A 20,036-nucleotide genomic window follows, 5' to 3' on the forward strand; every position below is an offset into this window, starting at 1 on the left:
AAAAAAAAAGCAGCACAAGCTGTTCGCTCAGTGTTTTTTGTTGTTTGCATCTGTTGAAATGTTAAGTCATGAATATTAATAACACATGTAAATTGGCGAGATGATTTAAGAGGAGTAAGAAGAAGAAGAAGAGGTGCTACCCCTCTGGAACCCTCATGGGGACCCTTGGTTGTGGGGTCTTTTCTGACCTTTAATTGCATTGTTATATTGTTGTTGTTTCTATTCTTTTTGCAGGTGACAATTAGAAAAAGATCCATCGTAACTCCATTCAGTCAGTTAATGATCGCATGTTATGCTTTTGTTATTTGTGTTTAGAGGTTTGATGTGTTGATGTGTTGATGTGTGATGAGGTTGTAGATTTGGCCTCCTATGTCCAATTTACTTGTTTACTAACCTTAGATTAAGGTACTGCCAATCCTCCAACACCTTTATCACACAAGGTCCATGTCATTTTAGGTACTATTTTACCTTCATTTAAGGGGATGTTTGGGCCATGACAGTTCTCTGGGCTCTTCTGAGTGGTATTGTCATTTTCCATGATTTCAAATATGATATCTATCTATTTTTCTGTTGAATTGAATTGTTGAAAGGTGTACTATGTGTTGGTTGTTTTATGATTGAATAAAACCTGAAACATGTCCCCCATTGGACTCCTGGTCCTGTTTGTGTCTGATAACTATAGCAATAAATAACATTTGATTTTTCAATAACTGAATATATGCCACTAATAAAAAATTCATTTTCTAGATGTCTACCTGATAGTGCTGTAGCTAAATTTAAGGAAATAATCCCAATTACATTTAAACCCGTATTAGCAGTAGATATAAACAACAAATTCTTTAAAACCCTGAGCTCCATCGAGATCGACCACCTCGTCGATAGCTCTGCAGACTCATTACGATTAACATTAGACTCAATAGCGCCTCTAAAAAAGAAAAATGTCAAACATAGTAAATTAGCTCCGTGGTATAATTCCCAGACAAATGAGTTAAAACAATTATCAAGAAAACTAGAAAGGAAGTGGCGCTCCAGCAACAATGTTGAAAACCTCATAGACTGGAAGAATAGTGTTAAAGAATATAAAAAGGCTCTCCACAAAGCAAGAGCCGCCTACTATTCAAAACTAATAGAAGAGAATAAAAACAACCCCAGGTTTCTCTTCAGCACTGTAGCCAGGCTGACAGTGAGTCACACCTCCACCGAACCCAGTATTCCTCGATCCCTAAATAGCAATATCTTTATGACCTTTTTTAATGATAAAATTCAAACTATTAGAAATAAAATCAACCATCTCCTGCCCTCAATTGGCACTAATACCCTCCCAACAACAGAGATCTCAGAAACGGCTGAGAATCCCACCCATTACTTAGACAGCTTCTCTCTGATCACCCGTGATCAGTTTACCAAATTAATCTCAGGTTCTAAACCAACAACCTGTATCTTAGATCCCATTCCTACCAAATTACTTAAAGAAATTCTGCCCCTAATTGATAGTTCGTTACTTAACATTATCAATCTGTCATTATCATCAGGTTATGTACCACAGTCTTTTAAAATAGTTGTCATCAAACCCCTACTCAAAAAACCCACCCTAGACCCAGAGGTTTTAGCCAATTACAGACCAATATCTAACCTCCCCTTCATTTCTAAAATCTTAGAAAAAGTGGTAGCCAATCAGCTGTGTGAGTTTCTCCAGGAAAATAATATATATGAAGACTTTCAATCGGGGTTTAGAGCCAATCACAGTACAGAGACAGCCTTGGCAAAAGTCACTAATGACCTTTTAATAGCCTCAGATCAGGGATTTGTGTCTGTCCTCGTTCTGTTAGATCTCAGTGCAGCATTCGACACAATTGACCATCAAATTTTATTACAAAGACTAAAACAGTTAATTAATATTAATGGAACCGCCCTTAACTGGTTTAAATCGTATTTTTCTGATCGCTCCCAATTTGTGCAAATTAATGATGAGTCATCTGTGCGCACCAAAGTTAATCATGGTGTTCCACAGGGCTCTGTGCACGGCCCAATTTTATTATATATGCTTCCACTAGGAAACATTATCAGGACACACTCGGTAAATTTCCACTGCTATGCGGATGACACCCAGTTATATTTGTCAATAAAACCTGAACAAAGTAATCAATTAACTAAACTTCGAACATGTCTCAAGGACATAAAAACCTGGATGACCCGCAATTTTCTCTTATTAAACTCAGACAAAACAGAGGTTATAATACTTGGCCCCAAACACCTTAGAGATGCATTATCTAATGATATAGCTGCGCTAGACGACATTGCCCTTGCTTCCAATGAAACATCCAGGAACTTGGGAGTGATCTTCGATCCTGATTTATCCTTTAATAGTCACTTAAAACAAATTTATAGGACCGCTTTTTTCCACTTGCGTAATATTTCAAAAATTAGACATGTCCTTTCACAAAAAGATGCAGAAAAACTAGTCCACGCCTTTGTTACATCGAGACTGGACTATTGTAATTAATTATTATCAGGCTCCAGCAGGAAGTCGTTAAAGACTCTACAGCTTGTCCAAAATGCTGCAGCACGTGTCCTGACGAGAACAAAGAGAAGAGAGCACATTTCTCCAATATTAGCATCGCTACACTGGCTTCCAGTTAAATCTAGAATAGAATTTAAAATTCTCCTCCTCACCTTCAAGGCCCTTAATAATATACTGCTTTATACCTTAAAGAGCTGTTAATACCTTATAAACCCACTAGAGCACTCCGCTCCAAGAATTCAAGCCTACTTGTCGTCCCTAAATTCTCTAAAAGTAGAGTAGGAGCCAGAGCTTTTAGCCATGAAGCCCCTCGGCTGTGGAATAATTTACCATCCTTTTTGATAAAGCTTATAGTTAGAGCTAATTAGTGCGCCAGAACGTTACTTGTTCTATTTTATGACACATGACACACGGAGCTTCTCTTTCCAGCTTCTCCTTCCTCTTCTCCATCCCTATCCCCCTTCCCCGGAATCCCTTTGCTTTATCACCCGCAGATCCAGGGTCTCTGTGGCCGCACCATGGATTGCGGTTTGTGGATCGCGCACCGGGGGTCGCGGTGTTGGATCCAGTGTGGCGGATTCTGAGTCATGTGGGCTGATCGTGGTGCTGGTGGAGGACCCTGTGTCGCGTTGGCATTGGGCACGGGCGGTGGACCAGGACCGCGGTGGTGGCTTGTGATGGGTCCTCCTGGTGGGCGGCGGTGGACGGTGACTGAGGACTGGAGTGGCGTCTGGTCTGGATGGTGGATCGTGGTCTAGATGGTTGCTGAGCATGGACTGTGCTTGCAACTGCTTGGCATGTCATGTTGGGGTTGTCCTTCGGGATGTCTACGCTCATCAATGCTGCTAGAGACTTTGATTATTGATGATGTTGTCCTGCACGTGGCATCTATTGCACTTCTGTCCGTCCTGGGAGAGGGATCCCTCACATGTGGCTCTCTCTGAGGTTTCTACATATTTTTACCCTGTTAAAAGGGTTTTTTGTAGTTTTTCCTTACTCTTGCTGAGGGTTAAGGACAGAGGATGTCACACCCTGTTAAAGCCCTATGAGATGAATTGTAATTTGTGAATATGGGCTATACAAATAAAATTTGATTGATTGATTGATTGATTGATAACTGGAAGAATCATATTGGCTTGTGTTCCTCTGTACAGATGGTTTGCTGCATCAGAAAACTTTTATTTAAATCACAAACTATACTGTATTAAAGATGCATTTCCTTTTACATCAATACACTTCGTGTACAGTAGAAGTAAATTTGGTTTGAAATAGGCAATCATCACAACAAACACAAAGGAAAGAAGGATACCAACAATGAAGGAATTACAATTGATAAAGTAATCTAAATCAGAAGTAAAGTTAAATTATTGAAAAATTAGTTTTGAGGCCTTTATGGTGACTATTTAACTCAACAATTTAGCTAGAACTATTAAAATAAAATCACATGGTCAAATGGAGGTGAAATAAGAAAACAGGAAATTGTCTTTCTCTCTCTCTCTTTCTATCTCTCTCTCTCCCTATCTATCTATCGCTCTGATACTCATATTGGACCTCGTATCTCTATCACTTTACATCATCAAATGATAAATAAGATTAACAGGAAACAATGTCTCAAACTGAAAATTACTAAGCCATAAAACCCAACATTGGAAATGTCTGATATCCATTGTTAAATATAAAGTTTTGGTTTTTCTTAGATGGTACTAATGGGTACACCTCTCTTAGGTTGATAGGGTGTTTTCCTGGTAACCATCTTGATGCAGTCTATGATTGGACAGACGCTGAGGCACAGATTGCAGCCCGTACAGCTGTCATTCACAAACGGAAGGTGGGTATCTGGATCGAACGTTATGGCCTGCATTGGAGAAAATGGGTATTACAGGAATTAAGCATTCTTAAACATGCTGAAGGAAAGAGATAACAATCATCATGTGGCAGGCAGACACACATACCTGGTATCCAGAGTCATTGCAGGTCATGTAACATTTACCACAGTTGATACACATCTCTTCGTCTATCAGAGCCTGGACCTGAGAATACAGTTGAGGGTCAGGGTTGGGATCAGTTTATATTCATTATTATTATCTCTTATATAAATTTATATATTTATTACTCCATTTCTCTAACCAACCATACGGTAACATTTAGATACAGAAGTCTCTAATATTTTTTATAAGAAAATAATTCTTCTACAATATAGAGAGCTTCAATTAGTATTACTGTAGAACTAAAATTGTAGCCTTAACATTGTGCTCTGATATAAAACTGAACGTTAGTGTGTCTGCATCACAAAGACCAAATAAGGTTGTGCTGCCTTTCTGTCTTTTCTAAAATTGTTCAGACTGTGGTCATCTCGTCAAAATACACTTCACGGCCGGCCAATGGATCTGCTCAGTGTGAGCCTAAAATGTTCTGGTTCACTCAAATATGTGAGTGTAAATGTAAAAGATGCTTTATGTTTTAAATAAATATATTGCAACCATATATTAGACAAACCTATCTCTGGTAGAGGCTCCCTTTACTGTGGGGACGACAGATCAATAACTAAAGGTGGACGACGTGTCCCCACTTTCTCCCACTGTACAATAATGAAGCCAAAATATTCCAGATACAGGTGCTGCCATCTTATACTGTTTTCATGTTGCCCATCTTTATAAATGTATATCTTTGTAGATGGTCTATGCTAAAGATGATTACTACTGTACATCGTAAGCTCACACATTTCTATCTCATGATCATGAGAAGTCAGTTTGGGTTGTTTAGATATCAAGAATTTAAGAATACTAACTTATCCCTTCAGTTAATTTTAAGGGTGACCAACTCACTTCAGATGCACCTTTTTAATTCTAAGAACATAAGGAAGCCATAATATGTGAGATAAAAACAGTCATACCTGCTCTATGTTGTCAAGGTCCTGGTATGCTCCAATGTACCGCAACGCTCTGGCTATCACATCCTACAAACACAGCCATTACCACACACGAGCCCACACACACATACAAAGCACACACAAAGCACAGACGTTTACCCGCTTAGAAACATATTTCACAGAACAAAGCATTTAGATTAATATGATGAATGTGTATGTCTGTGTGTTTGTATGTATGTGTGCATGTTGGACCTTTTACATTACATATCATTGAGCTGACGCTTCCAATAAGTGCATTCAACCATGAGGGTAAAAACCCAGAACAGCAAGAATCATATAAGCTCATTAGCTTAAAAAAAGCCAAAGCCACCTTGACAGCAGGGACGGGTCTTTTGGGCGAGTCAACCCGAGGGACGTGGGTTTCCCCGACATCAGTTTTAACAGTGTTTCTGAGCTGTTTCTTGTAGTCAGCAAGGGCTTCTTCCTTCCGCTGGAGGTATGGACCAAAGCTGGGGAGGCTCTATACACACAAACAAACAAACAAATACACAACAAACTACTGTTTAGAGGACAGATTCGATTTAAACTAAAAAGACAAGCGGTTTTTCGTGTTGCATGCATATTCAGCACCAAACAACCAATTACCTACTTCTGTACAGTTGTGGTGAAAATATTAATATTATAACAGTATAATTACAGAAATAGAAACATCAGTAAATAGCGATACCTGTCCAACCAGTTCTTCTAGTCTGGGAACTGGTTTTCCTTTCTGGTGTCTCTCTGTTGGAGGGGACTGACCGTCCCAGTCCTTCAGCTCCATGCTCTTGAGGTACAACAAGGCCTTCAGACCTGGATTCATACAATAACAGTGTTGTTATGATCTTATCCTGAACATATCTCACATATCTCACACATACACCAGAACCTTTTCAGGTTGGCGGTTAGTTCAGGAGGATTGAGGGCACTCAGTTTGTGTGCACATCCCAACACCTGGAAAATGTTATAAAAGCTCTGTGAAGAGTGAGTAGCTTTACTTCTAGAACACTGGTATATATACTGGGCTCATCAACAAAGAATAATGTGATTTTTCAAAAATAAGAAAAAAAAATGTTTTCCTTGAAGGACTAGGTTAAATACATTAAAAAATTTTTTGGTAATTTTTCGCTTTGGGGTTAAATATTTTGGGTTAGATTGATGTTTTTTCACCAAGAATGATATATAGTATACATAGTTACATACCTACGCAGTAATCCTCAATAACTGTGAAATCCTGGTTCTGAACTGCGCTGCACACCTGTTGTGATAACACACAGGGAGACAGATATGTGTTAACAAGAAACACACACAAACGAGTGGACACACACACACGAGTGGATTTTATTTTTTATGAAAGTAATTGTAATGTTGTAAATACGTATTTAGCCATTTGTATTTTTTGGAGAACTGCAGCTTGTTGCTTCAATTCTTGTCACTGCTCCAATTAAACCTATGTGTTACCTCTAAGCACGAGTGCTGTTTTGCAGAACTTAAAAAGTATGCTATTTTTCTTGTCCACCACAACATGGCCACTACTTCATTGTCATAATTATTTGATATTTCTAAATCAGGAATGTGGTTCCCTTTGAAATTAAATAAAGTAACTTATACAAATTGCTAAGGACAACAAAATTTAACAAATATAAAGATAGCTGTCAGGATAAATACATAATGAATGGAATGGCTTAAATAACATTACTTAACACATTGAATTCAAATATTGTAAAACAGATAAACAATATTAGCTCTCTGTATATCAACATATTTAGCTTTTCTTAACAAACTGCCTTACATTGATGCTCCCTGCACTGTATCATCAAAGCAGTAACAGTGACATAAGTATCACCTGTAACACTGACGCTCCAGCGTGGAGAAACTGTAGTCCAGTCTCTGCTGAGTCAATGCCCCCAGTGGCCAAAATAGGAAAACCAGGAATTGCTCTGCCGATCGCTGATACCGCTTTAAGAGCTATGGGTCTGATGGCGTTTCCTGCACACAAAAAGGAAAGTGCTCAATGTTTTGTAGTATCACCAATGATGCAGTATGAATATCATGTTTCAGGATAATCTGAAAGACAGTATTTTAGTTTATTTTCATGTCATGCACTTCTCCCAATCTGTGGTTTCAATTCGTTTCAATATTTTGTGAATATCATGACACAGAGGAATGATGGGTTTTTTAATTGGTCACTATTTCAAGTTTGAGTCAAAGTTATCTTCAATCACTACATGGTAAAACAATCAGAAACTTTTCCTACAATAACCTTTTAACCTGCAGCCACTAAGTGAAGGTGTGGGTCTGTAGTGTGTACGGTGTATTTACTTGTCATCAATGCATAGGTACAGCGGTCACTGTACACCAACTGTCATTCAATCAATAAACTTGTATTTGTATAGCCCATATTCACAAATTGCATTTTGTCACACAGGGCTTAAAACTGTATCTGTAAACACATAAAGAGGGGTTTTATATTATTTTCCGTGGCTTTGGACTGAGCCGTGAGGCTAGATTTGGTTATTCTCTGCATGACCACAAATGTGTACCAGAAAGCCTTTGTTACAAGATTGTAAACATGGCTGTTTACCAGGCAGAGAGGCTCTGATGAAAGATGCTCAATAAGGGAAATTTACAAGCTCAACCACAATAATGGAGTAAATGTCAACACATCTTGAACTCTGCTTTCATTTTGATAAATCCCCCTTTACTCTTTCCTTTTCCATTCTTTCCGTACATTTATTGGCTCTTCAAAGATGTGTTTCCTTCATAGTAGTGATGATAGTGACAATAACAATAACAATTTCAAGGGATTGTATGTATGATTGTGTTTTTTTACGTGTCTTTACCTGACACGCCTCCATACGTGGTGCGTTTTCCATTTCCAACACTTGGCCAAGGCGAGCCATCTGCCTTCAGTCCCATCATACCTGACACTGTGTTGGTAGCAGTGACTCCATCTGCTCCACCTATGAAACAACACAACAATAACAACAGTCAACATGTGTCCTAGACTCTCTTTACATACCTGTATTGTTGAAATGAATTGATATTCAATAAAAAGAAATAGCAGAAATGACATAGAGGGAAGAAACAGAAGCTTGTGAGCGTGGTGAGGTGTGTTCACCTTCATGAGCAGCTTTGGCAATGTCAACAACGTTAGTCACGTTTGGTGTCAGTTTGGCAAAGAACGGAATGGGAGAGGCTTCACGCACCCAGCGACAGATGTTACGCACCATCACCGGGTCCTAATAACAAACACACATATCAAAAAACAGGCTGTGAGTCTGTAAGTGTATGTGTGTGTGTGTGTGTGTTTGTGCATTTCCCCGCACCTGTCCACAGGCAAGTCCCATCCCTCTCTCTCCCATCCCATGAGGACAGGACAGATTCAGCTCCAGTGCATCTGCTCCTGAAGCCTAAACATAAAATATATATTTTTTTCTTTTTTCTACTAACTACACACTTGAAACATTTGATGCACTTTTTAAATACACCATAATTATACCCTGTGTGATCTATGAGTGACATTATATTATCGGATAGTGGTTGGTCTCACCACTGCCATCTTAGTTATTTCTGTCCAGTCTTCCTTGTTGTAACTGCACATTATACTGGAGATCACCACCTGGCAGAGGGATGGGGAGAGATTCATTTTCAAATGCTCACCACCACCCAGGCAACAACAGCAAATGTGATGTGACTGACATTGTTGGGGAAGTCCCTCTTCAGCTCAGCCACTGACTGACACCAGTAGGCTGCTGTCTTCTCACTGATGAGCTCAATGTTGAGGAAGGAGCCCTGGCCTGGTCCGTACACATGACCTGAGGTTGTGCCACGCACGATACGAGGAGACACGTTGGTCACCAGGTCCTGCAGAGACATGGGTTAAGTACGATGATGTAAAATGCTCTTTGACAAGTATTTAAAGGCCTCTTTAAAATACCTACAGTGCGTAAACTGATATTGAACATAATTGAGGGAGGATCCATGTTCTTTTGCTAATGGTGAAAGAAACATCTAAAAAATCTCCTATAGGGTCTTCAAAAAAATCTACTTCTGGTAAAAAAACAAAACACACCCAACATAAAATTTTTGTGCACTTCCAAACAATGTGATTGTAGTGTATCTCTACCTTGTCCAGACCAAAAGTCTTGGTCAGAGCGAAACCCCATCCTTGTTCAAAAGCTCTTCTGATCATGGCCGTGCTGGTGGTGGGAGGAGCGGAGGCCAGGCCAAATGGGTTGGGAAACTTTATTCCACAAACCTCTACACTGATGTCCACCGTATCTATAGCACTGTAGAACAATGGCAGCTTTGGGACTGGGTCCACCATCTGTCCATGCTGGGACTACAGGAGGAAGGAAGTGGAGGGCAGATAAAAAAAAAACTAATATTACATTTAGTCTATTTAGGTGTGATATCACATCCCATTATTCATGAACGTACTACTCAGACTTTACAAGAACAAACTCTATCTGCTCTTTGTGTGATGCTTTCACGTCCTCCTATGATGCATCTGTCATAAAAATCAACTACTGGACAAAATTGGACTCATGTCTTAAAAGTCATAGTGGGTATGTTTACAACATGTAATCAACATGTAAACATACCCAAGTGCAATATTAAATGGTCAATGGACTGCATTTATATACCACTTTTCAAATCTTAGTGACCACTCGATGAACACCACAGGTCTCTCTCTCTCCCACTGACTCTCTTATTAGTGAAAAATCTACCTAACCTGTTGAGCCACAGTCAAATGTCACGTATCAATCAGAAAAGGCCAAAGGCTCATGGCTCACAGCTGCTGTTGTTGTGGTTGTTATTATTATTATTCTTGTTGTTGCTGTTATCATTATACCTATAAATATCACTCATATAATTTATATTGTAACAACCAGTCTTACAGAACTGAAATAGTCGTCAAATGTTTGTTTGCTTGCTGTGAGAACTGTGTTTCTCTATGTTATTGTAAGGTCTTGATGAATGCATATTGTGTTATTTGGTGCTATACAAATACAACTGAATTGAAGTGGTCACCCTCATCAAGGCTTCAAACTCATAATAGCAGAGATGCGGCACTATGATCAACTGACATCCCTGATTCCTTCATTATAGCTGAGATAGTGACCATGACAAGGATGCAGGTTGAAGCTTAACTAAGCAGGAAGACGGAGGGTTGGAAGGACTGTCTGCTCTCATATTTCATGCTTAATCTCCAGAACTTGCATATTGTAGCTTTAAGGATTTTAAATATTTGACAAAGAGAAAATCTCTACTTTTATAGTACCTGTATGTATCTGTGAATGTGCCATGAGGCCTGTTTGCCATCGTTCACTGATTCCACTGAGGTGTTTGCCAAACCAGCTATGTCTCCACCCGCAAACACCCAGGGCTCACTGGTCTGCATGGTGTCTGTGTTGACCTCTGGAGTGCCCCAGCGGGTCATCTTCACAGGAGCCATGGCATCAGTCACTTTAAGCAGTTCAAACACAGATTAGTTTAACATGTGTTAGCATGTCGGAAACCCCTTCAATGACTCGGTATCTCATATGTAACAATGAAAATGTATACTATTGCGGACATTTAATCAAAAAGGCAAACTGTTGTTCATTTGGTGTCTTAGTCACCTGATTGGTTCATTACCTTGCCGTTCATTCAACATGGAACCAAAGGCACTGATGATGTAATCGGCCTTCAGCCTGACAACCTGGTCCTCATCTTCCAGCCAATCTCCTTCCTCGTTCTGCTCGGTGCGACACAACTGTAACCCGGCAACCCGGCCATTCTTCATGATGACCTCACGAGGAGAGAGGAAGGGCAGGAACTCACACTGCTCTTCTTTAGCCAGCTCCATCTGACAGGAGTAAAAAAAGAACACATACATTTAGTAATCTCCATGTATCCAGTAGTTTATGGATCTGTCCATCCCACAGTCATACCTCTTCAGGAACAGCCCTGATGTTGGTGAATCCCTTCCTGAAGCAGACGTACACTCTCTTGGCTCCACAGCGAAGAGCAGAGGTGGCGCAGTCGAACGCAGTGTCTCCAGCACCCAAAACGATCACTATGCCTCTTAACTCCGGCAGAGAGCTACGACAATGGCACATACCTAGACAGAGGGAGACAGAGGCCGAGACAAACAGAAACACACAGTCATGAGGGCTCCAAACTGTTTCTCTGAGGCTCTTTTTTCCATTTGTCCATGAGTCAGATGATAAAAATGCACTTTAACCTTTGTATGTATTTGGTGTAGTTGGATGTGAAACACGATTTATAATTTTTCTATGGTTTTGTGTCAATGGGATCAAATGACTCATTATTGCAGAGGCATCTAGAAATATAGCCAGACTAAGAATGTGAAGTAAGGTGGGGCTGTATCCCTTCCTGTACATTTCAACCAACCCATTTCCTGTTTGATTTTCTCATTACTACCAAGTTAAGTAAAATAGCTAGTGATGTCAGAGTGAGTGCGTTTGTTCTTGAGTACCTGTGAGAGCCAGAGCTGAATATGTTGAGTTGTTAATGTGACTAATGATCTAATTTTTATAAGATTATGTAATGTATTATCAGAACTGCACAGCTGGCACCTGATTTATGTCCTGTCCCTAAAGGTATTACTGAATATTGTTATATGAGTCAAAGCATCTTACCTGACTGGCTTTCTAAGGGATATCTTTGTTTCAAGTTGACTTACCTTTCTTGCTTGCTAAAGCCACCATGGGCAGAAAGTCTTTGGAGGTGAAGAAGCCTTGATCCATGGTCAAATCCTTAAAGATTGCAGCTCTGTTGGCCTGAGGGAGACCTGAAGTCACACACAAAAAAAAAACCTTACACAGATGTATACAAATGCACTGAGACACAGAAAAGCGACATATTGGAAGAAAATAGTTTTGTGTTACAGATACAGTGTAATTGTTAAGGGGAGCTGTCTAAAAGTTAAAATAATCCATTACAACTTTGCAACTAGTTTTGCAAGTGGCACTCACCAATGCCAATAAAGACAGCTTTATATCCTTCCTCCTTCAGGGACGTCAGAGTCATTCCGTTCACACCAAGACCCTTCTCACACACCACCTGTACACATACACACATATTAACAACAGTGAGCTTGAGTCAGCAATACTGTCTTATTGCTAATATTTAATACATTTAACAGTGTTGGGTCTCTACAGTTATAATTTTTCTTCATTTGATCCCAGTATAAGCAATCTAAAGATTCTTTAACCTTTAAGTTCACTAGGTTAAACGGAAGATATGAAGTATAAAGTATTGAATGTGGTGTATTAAATGTTTTTTCTACCAAATCTTTAGCTTGTTATCTGTTTGTATTACTTTATATACCGAGGCCATTATGACTATTAATAATCAAGAAATGTAATAAAGTGGAATTTTTTTGATAATAGCCATGCATCACATATTTCACTATTTATGTAAACACTGCTACATAATTTCAGAAATATACATCTGAAAAGTGTGTGACTTCATACCTTCACTCCCAGATCTTTCATCAGATCTACTTCAAACTGGACAACCTCATAGGGAAGTCGGAACTGGGGGATTTCTGCTGTGCTGCATGGAGGAGCAAATATATATATTTGAACATTTGAACATTTTATATGTCTCTCTTCTTGATATTACACAATGTAACTTCATAAGGCCAATTTGCGACGTCTCAAAATCAATACATCTGTCTGTCTGTCTCTCTCATTATTATTTTTTATTGGAGGCAAGGATTCAGCTACTGTTATCTTTTGCTACCCTAACTCCCCAATTAATCCACTAATTAATTTGCTATTATTTTAGTATTGTTGATTTTTTTTTTATTGTAGTTAATTAGCTTTATCTTAACCCCTGCTTTGTATAATCTGTTCAGATATAACGTAGACAGATAATTATACCTTACCTCAGCCCTCCAATGTATTTCTGTCTCTCGAATATAGTAATATTTTCATATCCCAGACGGGCCAGGAAGGTAGCACAGCTGATTGATGCTGGGCCACAGCCAATCAGAGCAATGGGGCTGTGGTAAGACTCTGGCATCTCATCAGGCGGTGGGAGTTCAGGATTCCTGACCTGAGGGATGCCCATCTTACTGAATACCTGGGGAAAAATAACAAATACAATTGAAGTAATACCCTTGTCAATCTCTTTAATACACTGCATTCATGTCATAGCTGACTTGAGGCTATGTAATGAACAGTTTACACTGTGGTCAGCATTGGAAAGAAAAAAAGCTGCTAATCAAAGTTAAAAAAGAAATATACTGTTGTTTTAAAGTGGACAATATGTGTTCTAAATAATTTAAAAATTGTGAGCCAAGAGCAAATAATTAACAAGAGAGAAAAGTCTGATGTGTATATGTTTAGATGATAGTGTAAGAGTTGTATAATTGTGTGCATTATGCCGATTAATAGTTATTTGGTTGTCAAAAACATAATCACATACACGTACTGGACAGTCAATGGGTATTTGAGATAATCATGACCAAACTGTAAATGGCAAAAACTGACATTGGAGTCATTTGAGTGGTTGGTTGTTATAAACTACCACCACAGAGATGATTTTAGAAGTAAAATTCCAGAAACAGCTAATCACATGTTTTGTACCTCAGTGGCAAACTGCTGTAACCCCCCGATGTTGATAGGTCCTTCCTCAGATGCATACAGGTTACAGCCTCCTACACAGAGATCTGATGTGGGGCAAACCATTCCACAGGTCAAACCCAGGGGGTTGTCAGATAGGATGACCCGAGCTGCGCCATAATAGTTCTGGTACACACACACACACACACACACGATTCGTCATTATTCTTTCTTTATTGGATTACTTTTTGCAAGCATCATTCATGCAGGCAACAGTGTATGAATGAATTTGATTACCTTATTAGAGATGCTTGTAATGAATGACTTGATGTCCAGGTTAGTCGGGCAGCTCTTCTGACAGGGAGCATCGACACATTTTAGACACCTAAACACATATTTTACTTTTATTGGACAGTTTAAAGAAATTGCTTTGATTAAAAGATCTTGTTTCGATTCAGAAAGAGAAGCAAAAACTATTGATGCATAATGCATTAAATTGGCTGACATCCAAAGCACCGTTTGACAAGCGACAACACGAAAGCGTCAGTACAGTAGGAGACCTTAAACTAAGTAATACCTGTTCAGTAAAACAAAGTATAGGAGATCACCTAAAGAAGTCACAGTATGTTCTGATCAGATACGTTCGAGCGTAAGAGATGTAAGTAGAGAAACTGTTCTCTTCAAGAGGAATGTGATTATAGAAAGAGACGGCCAAGCTCTGATGGTGTTTGGTAGCTTTTTTCACCATCAAGGAACCCGAAACATCTAGACTGTGACTTGTGCGTAGAGATGGCATTAGGATTAAATTAGCTTAAAAGTTTAAGAAAAAATCACCAAAGTGATAAAAAGAATCCCAAAATATGGGTTGAAAAATGATTATTGAAGTACAGCAATGTTAAAACATTTTGAGAGGCTGCAGAGGAACAGATCATCTTGAAAAAGGCTAAATAACATCATTTGCAAACACGATTAAGTTTAACAGATGTAATGTTTACTATGTTCACCATCTTAGTTTGGCTAGTTGGCATGCTAATATCGTAACAATTGCTGATACCGAACTAAGAATAATGCAAAGAACAGCTGTGGCTACTGGGAAATGTCTTTAAATCTTGAGCTCATTATGTTGTTATGCTGCGCTCACACCAATCACGCAAATACTAGCTTGTTGTGTGGAAATTCCGAGATTAAATTTTTGCATTATTGCGTGATTGGAGCTGCGGGGTCTTTTGTGTTTTCAAACACAACCTGTGATTATTCATTCACATCAACCAGTGCATCGACTTTCTCATTGCGCGTTTGGTTTGAGCTGTGGTGCACATGGTGGTGTACCATATTTCATGTGGTCCATCTGATAGATGGTTATTTCATTTAAAAATCATGATGATACAACAGAAAAAGACATAGATGATGTAGAATCCTCATTTTCTGGAACCACTACAAATGATTCAGTGTAAATTAAAATCATCCTAGTTGTTGAGGTATGGAATAACGGCTAAAAACCTCAACTGTACTTTCTTTACCAGGCAATAAGGTTGAGCTGATAGACAACGCAATTGTCCATGAGTAATGGCTGACAGTCCACCTGATGCTGAACCAAACTTTGTGACACCCCCTCCTCCCGAAGCCATCGTCATCACGATGTTTCACTACATTGTTCTTTACGAATTCAGTTGACATTGTGCAGTTGTGTTACGAATAATAATATAATTCATTCTCACCTTAGTGCTTCTCGTAGAGCTCCGCGCTCGCTCAGTGTTGTGTGTTTGATGTCATCAAAGTTGTTCTCCAACGTCACACAAGACTGAGAGAAAGAAGAGAGGAGAAAAAAGAACAATGAAGACATCATGTCCAATGATGAAACTGGGTAAAAAGGAGAGAAAATGCTATATACTATATCATGCAACCAAATTATGGCTGTGTGTCTTTTGTGTGGTAAATCTTACGTCACAGTTTCTCTCAGGGTTTCTTTTCCAGTGTTTCTTTTCTTTCTTCTTATCTGCTGTGGACATGATGTGAGCATGAGTGTTCACCCTGGGATTCAGAGCCAGGAGGCTCTGTAAGAAATTATGTAAAATAGAACAACACATCAGTAAAAATAGACAGAACTTTAAATCATGATTCTTAGGCCCCCATCAAAAACTACTCCAGGAAACATATACCACCTAAAACGTTCATTATGAAAGCCAAGGTTGCAACTTTCTTTTTTATCCTGTTGTAACAAGATCATGAGTAGAGTATGTTGTTATTTTAGGATAGCAAAGCTATATTATTATGATAACGATACATTTCTCATTTTAAAAACAACATGTCCGGATTATCAAAACAAAAACGAAACAAAAAACCCACTTGGAAATTGATCTCCAGTGTTATGATTCCAAAAATGTTTGTAATCATCATGATGTTCACGTTAAGGAAGGTTAACTTTATGTGTCTGTCAAACATGCCCCATCTTCGTGTATCCTCATTTGAATGAGCATGTCCATTTGGGATTTGGGAATATAAACATATATAACAAACACCACCTCTAACATTATGTCAATATCTGTGTATTGCTAATATCTTGTTAAGTCCATAAATCTAGTTAAACAAATTGTATCCTTTTTGCTAACTTGAGTTTTTAGAATTGTGGATTATAAATGGAAACTTTGCATTGAAACTTTGCTCTCCACCTGTTACTCATGAGCCACTGCTGTCGTCTGTCTTGAAACATGGGAATCTGCTGGCAAAAACACTGATACCATGGAACATTCTAGGAAGTTTGCTTGTTTGATGGTTGGTTGGGGTCAAAATGATAAGATAATGATGAGCTGCAGGGTCGATGCACTGACGTTATGTGACCATGTTGGATGAATATGTAACGGCTTTATAGTTTAAAATTACATAATAGAGGTTTAGCATAACATTTTGTCACGTTATTATTATTTCTATAAAGAAAAGATAGGGTTTTTTAAACATAAAGTATGCATATTTGAATGCATACTTTCCTAACCTGTGTTGATAGAAAAAATGTCACATCTCTGCACATGCATACCTTCACTCTGACCGTACGTTACTGATCTACAGCTTCTTATGCATGGCACAAAACACGTGGCTTGTTACAAAAGACCATTAGACCACATCGGGTCAACATAACATGACGTTTTATCCTTTTAATCCTCATTGCTACAACAAGTTAAAGAGGCAGATTAGAATATTTATCAAGACAGATCAGTATAGTAAAGGAAAGTAAGTTTGCGTGATCACTTGTAGGTCTCACAAAACACTTCTACGCCTCAGTTTTGGTTGTAAAAGCTGCTGTCAGGAAGATCTATTGTTGAAACCTAGCCATATAATGTGCAGCCTTTAATATTCACTTTGTTACTAATATATTTGACTGTATTCATGCAGCTCATTTAATGATTTTATTATTTTCACTTTCAGTGGAATGTATATTATTTCTTGTGATGTAATAGGCCTCTAGAGTGTTTAAGTTTATACATTAAAGAGGTCATAGGACTATATCAACCCACTAAAGCACTGTGCTCCCAGAACTCAGGCTTACTTGTCGTCCTCAAAGTCTCTAAAAGTAGAGTAGAAGCCAGAGCTTTCAGCCATCAAGCTCCTCTCTTGTCGACACATCTCCCAGTTTCAGTTCCACCATCTGTACGTTTAAGAGTAAAACCTTTTTTTTCCTTTTCCTTGTCGGGGGCACATGACATGTGGAGCTTCTCTTTCGTCTTTGTCACATTAATGTCTCATCAATACATGTTACTGACTTGACTCCTTCCCTGGAGTCCTCTTGATTTATCATTAGCAGGTCCAGGTTCACTACTGCAGCACAGCTTGGATCATGATGGTGGATCGTAGATCGTGATCATGGTGGCAGCTAGCATGAATCGTAATGGTGGATTGTGGATTGGAATCGTGGTGGCTGATCATGCACTTTGATAAGAACAAGATTGCTTGTTATACAATATGCCTACTCACATATTCTACCATTATTGGCAGACATTGACACACTTTTCCATTAGGTAAAAAACTGTAAATATTGTAATTTTGTGGTCAGTTACTCATGGCATCTATCGCACTTCTGTCCCTCCTGTGAGAGGGATCCCTCACGTGTGTTTTTTGGAGCGTTTTTCCTTACGCTTGTTGAGGGTTAAGAACAGAGGATGTCGAACCTTGTTAAGCCCATTGAGGAAAATTGTGATATTTGGATATGGTCTATACAAATAAAATTTGATTGATTTTAAGATGTTGTGTTAAATGACTTCTATATTATGTATTTCCTTCAATTTCCACAGTGATCTCCCCAGTATTTAGGTCCACTAAATTGCTTAAGTCCGGATTTCAGTGATGAAGTTGGTTGACACACAAGAGACATTTTTCATTAAAAGAAAAGAATGTAACCAGGGCAGAGAGCGAGATATCCTTCTATTCCAAAATGACTAGGGGAAAAATCATGACATCACAGACTGCAGAACGCTGCAGCCAATAGCTCTGGATCAGGAGGAAAGATCCCAACTGCTCTACTGAGATGGCCACATGGCTTTCATAGCACTGCCATACAATCCAGTAGCCAGTCAGAGTTACCTTTAGCCTCAGCGTACCCTCAAGTTCAGCGTGTATCTTTGATAACAAGGCCAAAACTCTTGATGACAACTAATAACTAACTTATGTCCCTAGCATTTGCTGGTGGCCGCTAACACTTGCTTTCATCTACTAACTGGACATTTACCATCTTGTCCTATATTCTAAATTCTACGTCGAAGTTACCCGGATAACAGTGGGATTATTTTTTTATTCTAACTTCAGAAAATTCAAACCAAAGCCACTGTAGACATTACATAATCGTTTCACAGTCTGAGTAGAACTCCTGTCAAGTAAAATGAGAAGTAGAAGAACAGTGCTTTTCTACTGTCCAATGAATAAGATGCATCAGTGGTTAACTCATGTGCACGGTGGCCCCATGTGAAGCCTTGGATTAGTGTTTTGTCCATATGTAGTAGTGGAGGCTAATCCCCAAACTCAATTCAATAATTCTCTTTGCACTTATAATAAAATGCATTGAGGACTAATAAAGAGGATTTTAATTTTCTTATCAATTAATTTATAGTACTCTGTAATGGTGAGGTATTTCAGCAGGTGCACAGATTTATACTTTTTCTTTAACAGGTTGTTGAGTAATATAAAAACCCTGTCAGAGGAGTCACTCTGTCATCAAACACATTCAAAAAGGTTTAAAGGGTTCAAGACTTGTGTTTGTGTTGTATACATCAAGGTAAATATAACCAAAGACTGACCTTGACCTTCATTCAGGAATAAAAAAATGTGTATTCCAAACTTCGAAGAACCATGATTTGCACTGACAATATTACCCAAAAAATATTAAAAGCCTAAATGTATGTTTTTATTTTAAATCTGTTGTGAATAAGTGGATACATGGTTTATTTATGACGACATAGACAACTGAAGAATCCTGCTGAGAAATGAGATCAAACATTCATTCAATAGTTTACCTCAATGTCTGGAAGGTCTTTACTCAACATGATGCTTCTTTCCAATTTAAGAGTGAAGCCCTTTAAATAATCTTCAGGAGATTCTTGATGGTCTCTGGATTAGAGGTCCGAAGCACTGTCCGGGACTGCTCTGCTCCCAAATGGAACTATGTGCGAGCTCCTCCTTAGCCTGCTTCACTTACTAACAGAGATGTTAGATGACAAGCTGACCTCTTAATATCACCAAACCAAATTGTCTTTTCACCGAGAGACCGGTCGATTAGGTCGGCCAACAAACAGAGCTGTTATCAGTCTCCGGGGGTTAAAGTACCGCAGAGCTGGGTATGGGGCAAGTTTTGTGGGTGTTTTGCAGCTGAGCTTTGTATAAGTCAAACCAGTAAAAACTGTTGGGTCCAAATTCCACTTCATGTGAAGGGAGTGGAGCCCCGCATGCCTGTTTCTTTTCTATTATATACATAATTCCCTGTTTCACTCTTTCCTGTCTGTCTCAAAGACAAACCAGACAGAAGTTAATACACGTGTTGTAAAAA

At 38.8% G+C, this 20,036-nt stretch overlaps 1 protein-coding gene across 1 annotated transcript; it reads right to left on the reverse strand.

The window, feature by feature from the left end:
* Positions 1–3,652: 3,652 nt before the first annotated feature.
* Positions 3,653–19,753, reverse strand: dpydb (dihydropyrimidine dehydrogenase b). The gene is made up of 25 exons (XM_062404072.1): positions 19,507–19,753; positions 15,952–16,062; positions 15,727–15,809; positions 14,306–14,393; positions 14,033–14,194; positions 13,330–13,526; positions 12,914–12,995; positions 12,413–12,500; positions 12,121–12,228; positions 11,366–11,535; positions 11,070–11,280; positions 10,714–10,898; positions 9,556–9,771; positions 9,129–9,293; positions 8,980–9,048; positions 8,756–8,839; positions 8,548–8,668; positions 8,270–8,389; positions 7,273–7,415; positions 6,630–6,684; positions 6,118–6,239; positions 5,761–5,910; positions 5,415–5,477; positions 4,474–4,551; positions 3,653–4,376 (listed from the first exon to the last, which is right to left on the reverse strand). The coding sequence occupies exons 1-25, from the start codon at positions 19,534–19,536 to the stop codon at positions 4,215–4,217; spliced, it is 3,063 nt and encodes a 1,020-aa protein (XP_062260056.1). The 5' UTR covers positions 19,537–19,753; the 3' UTR covers positions 3,653–4,214.
* Between the last annotated feature and the right edge of the window lie 283 nt (positions 19,754–20,036).

Source organism: Platichthys flesus, chromosome 14 (assembly GCF_949316205.1).
Source record: "Platichthys flesus chromosome 14, fPlaFle2.1, whole genome shotgun sequence".
Taxonomy (NCBI): Eukaryota; Metazoa; Chordata; class Actinopteri; order Pleuronectiformes; family Pleuronectidae; genus Platichthys; species Platichthys flesus.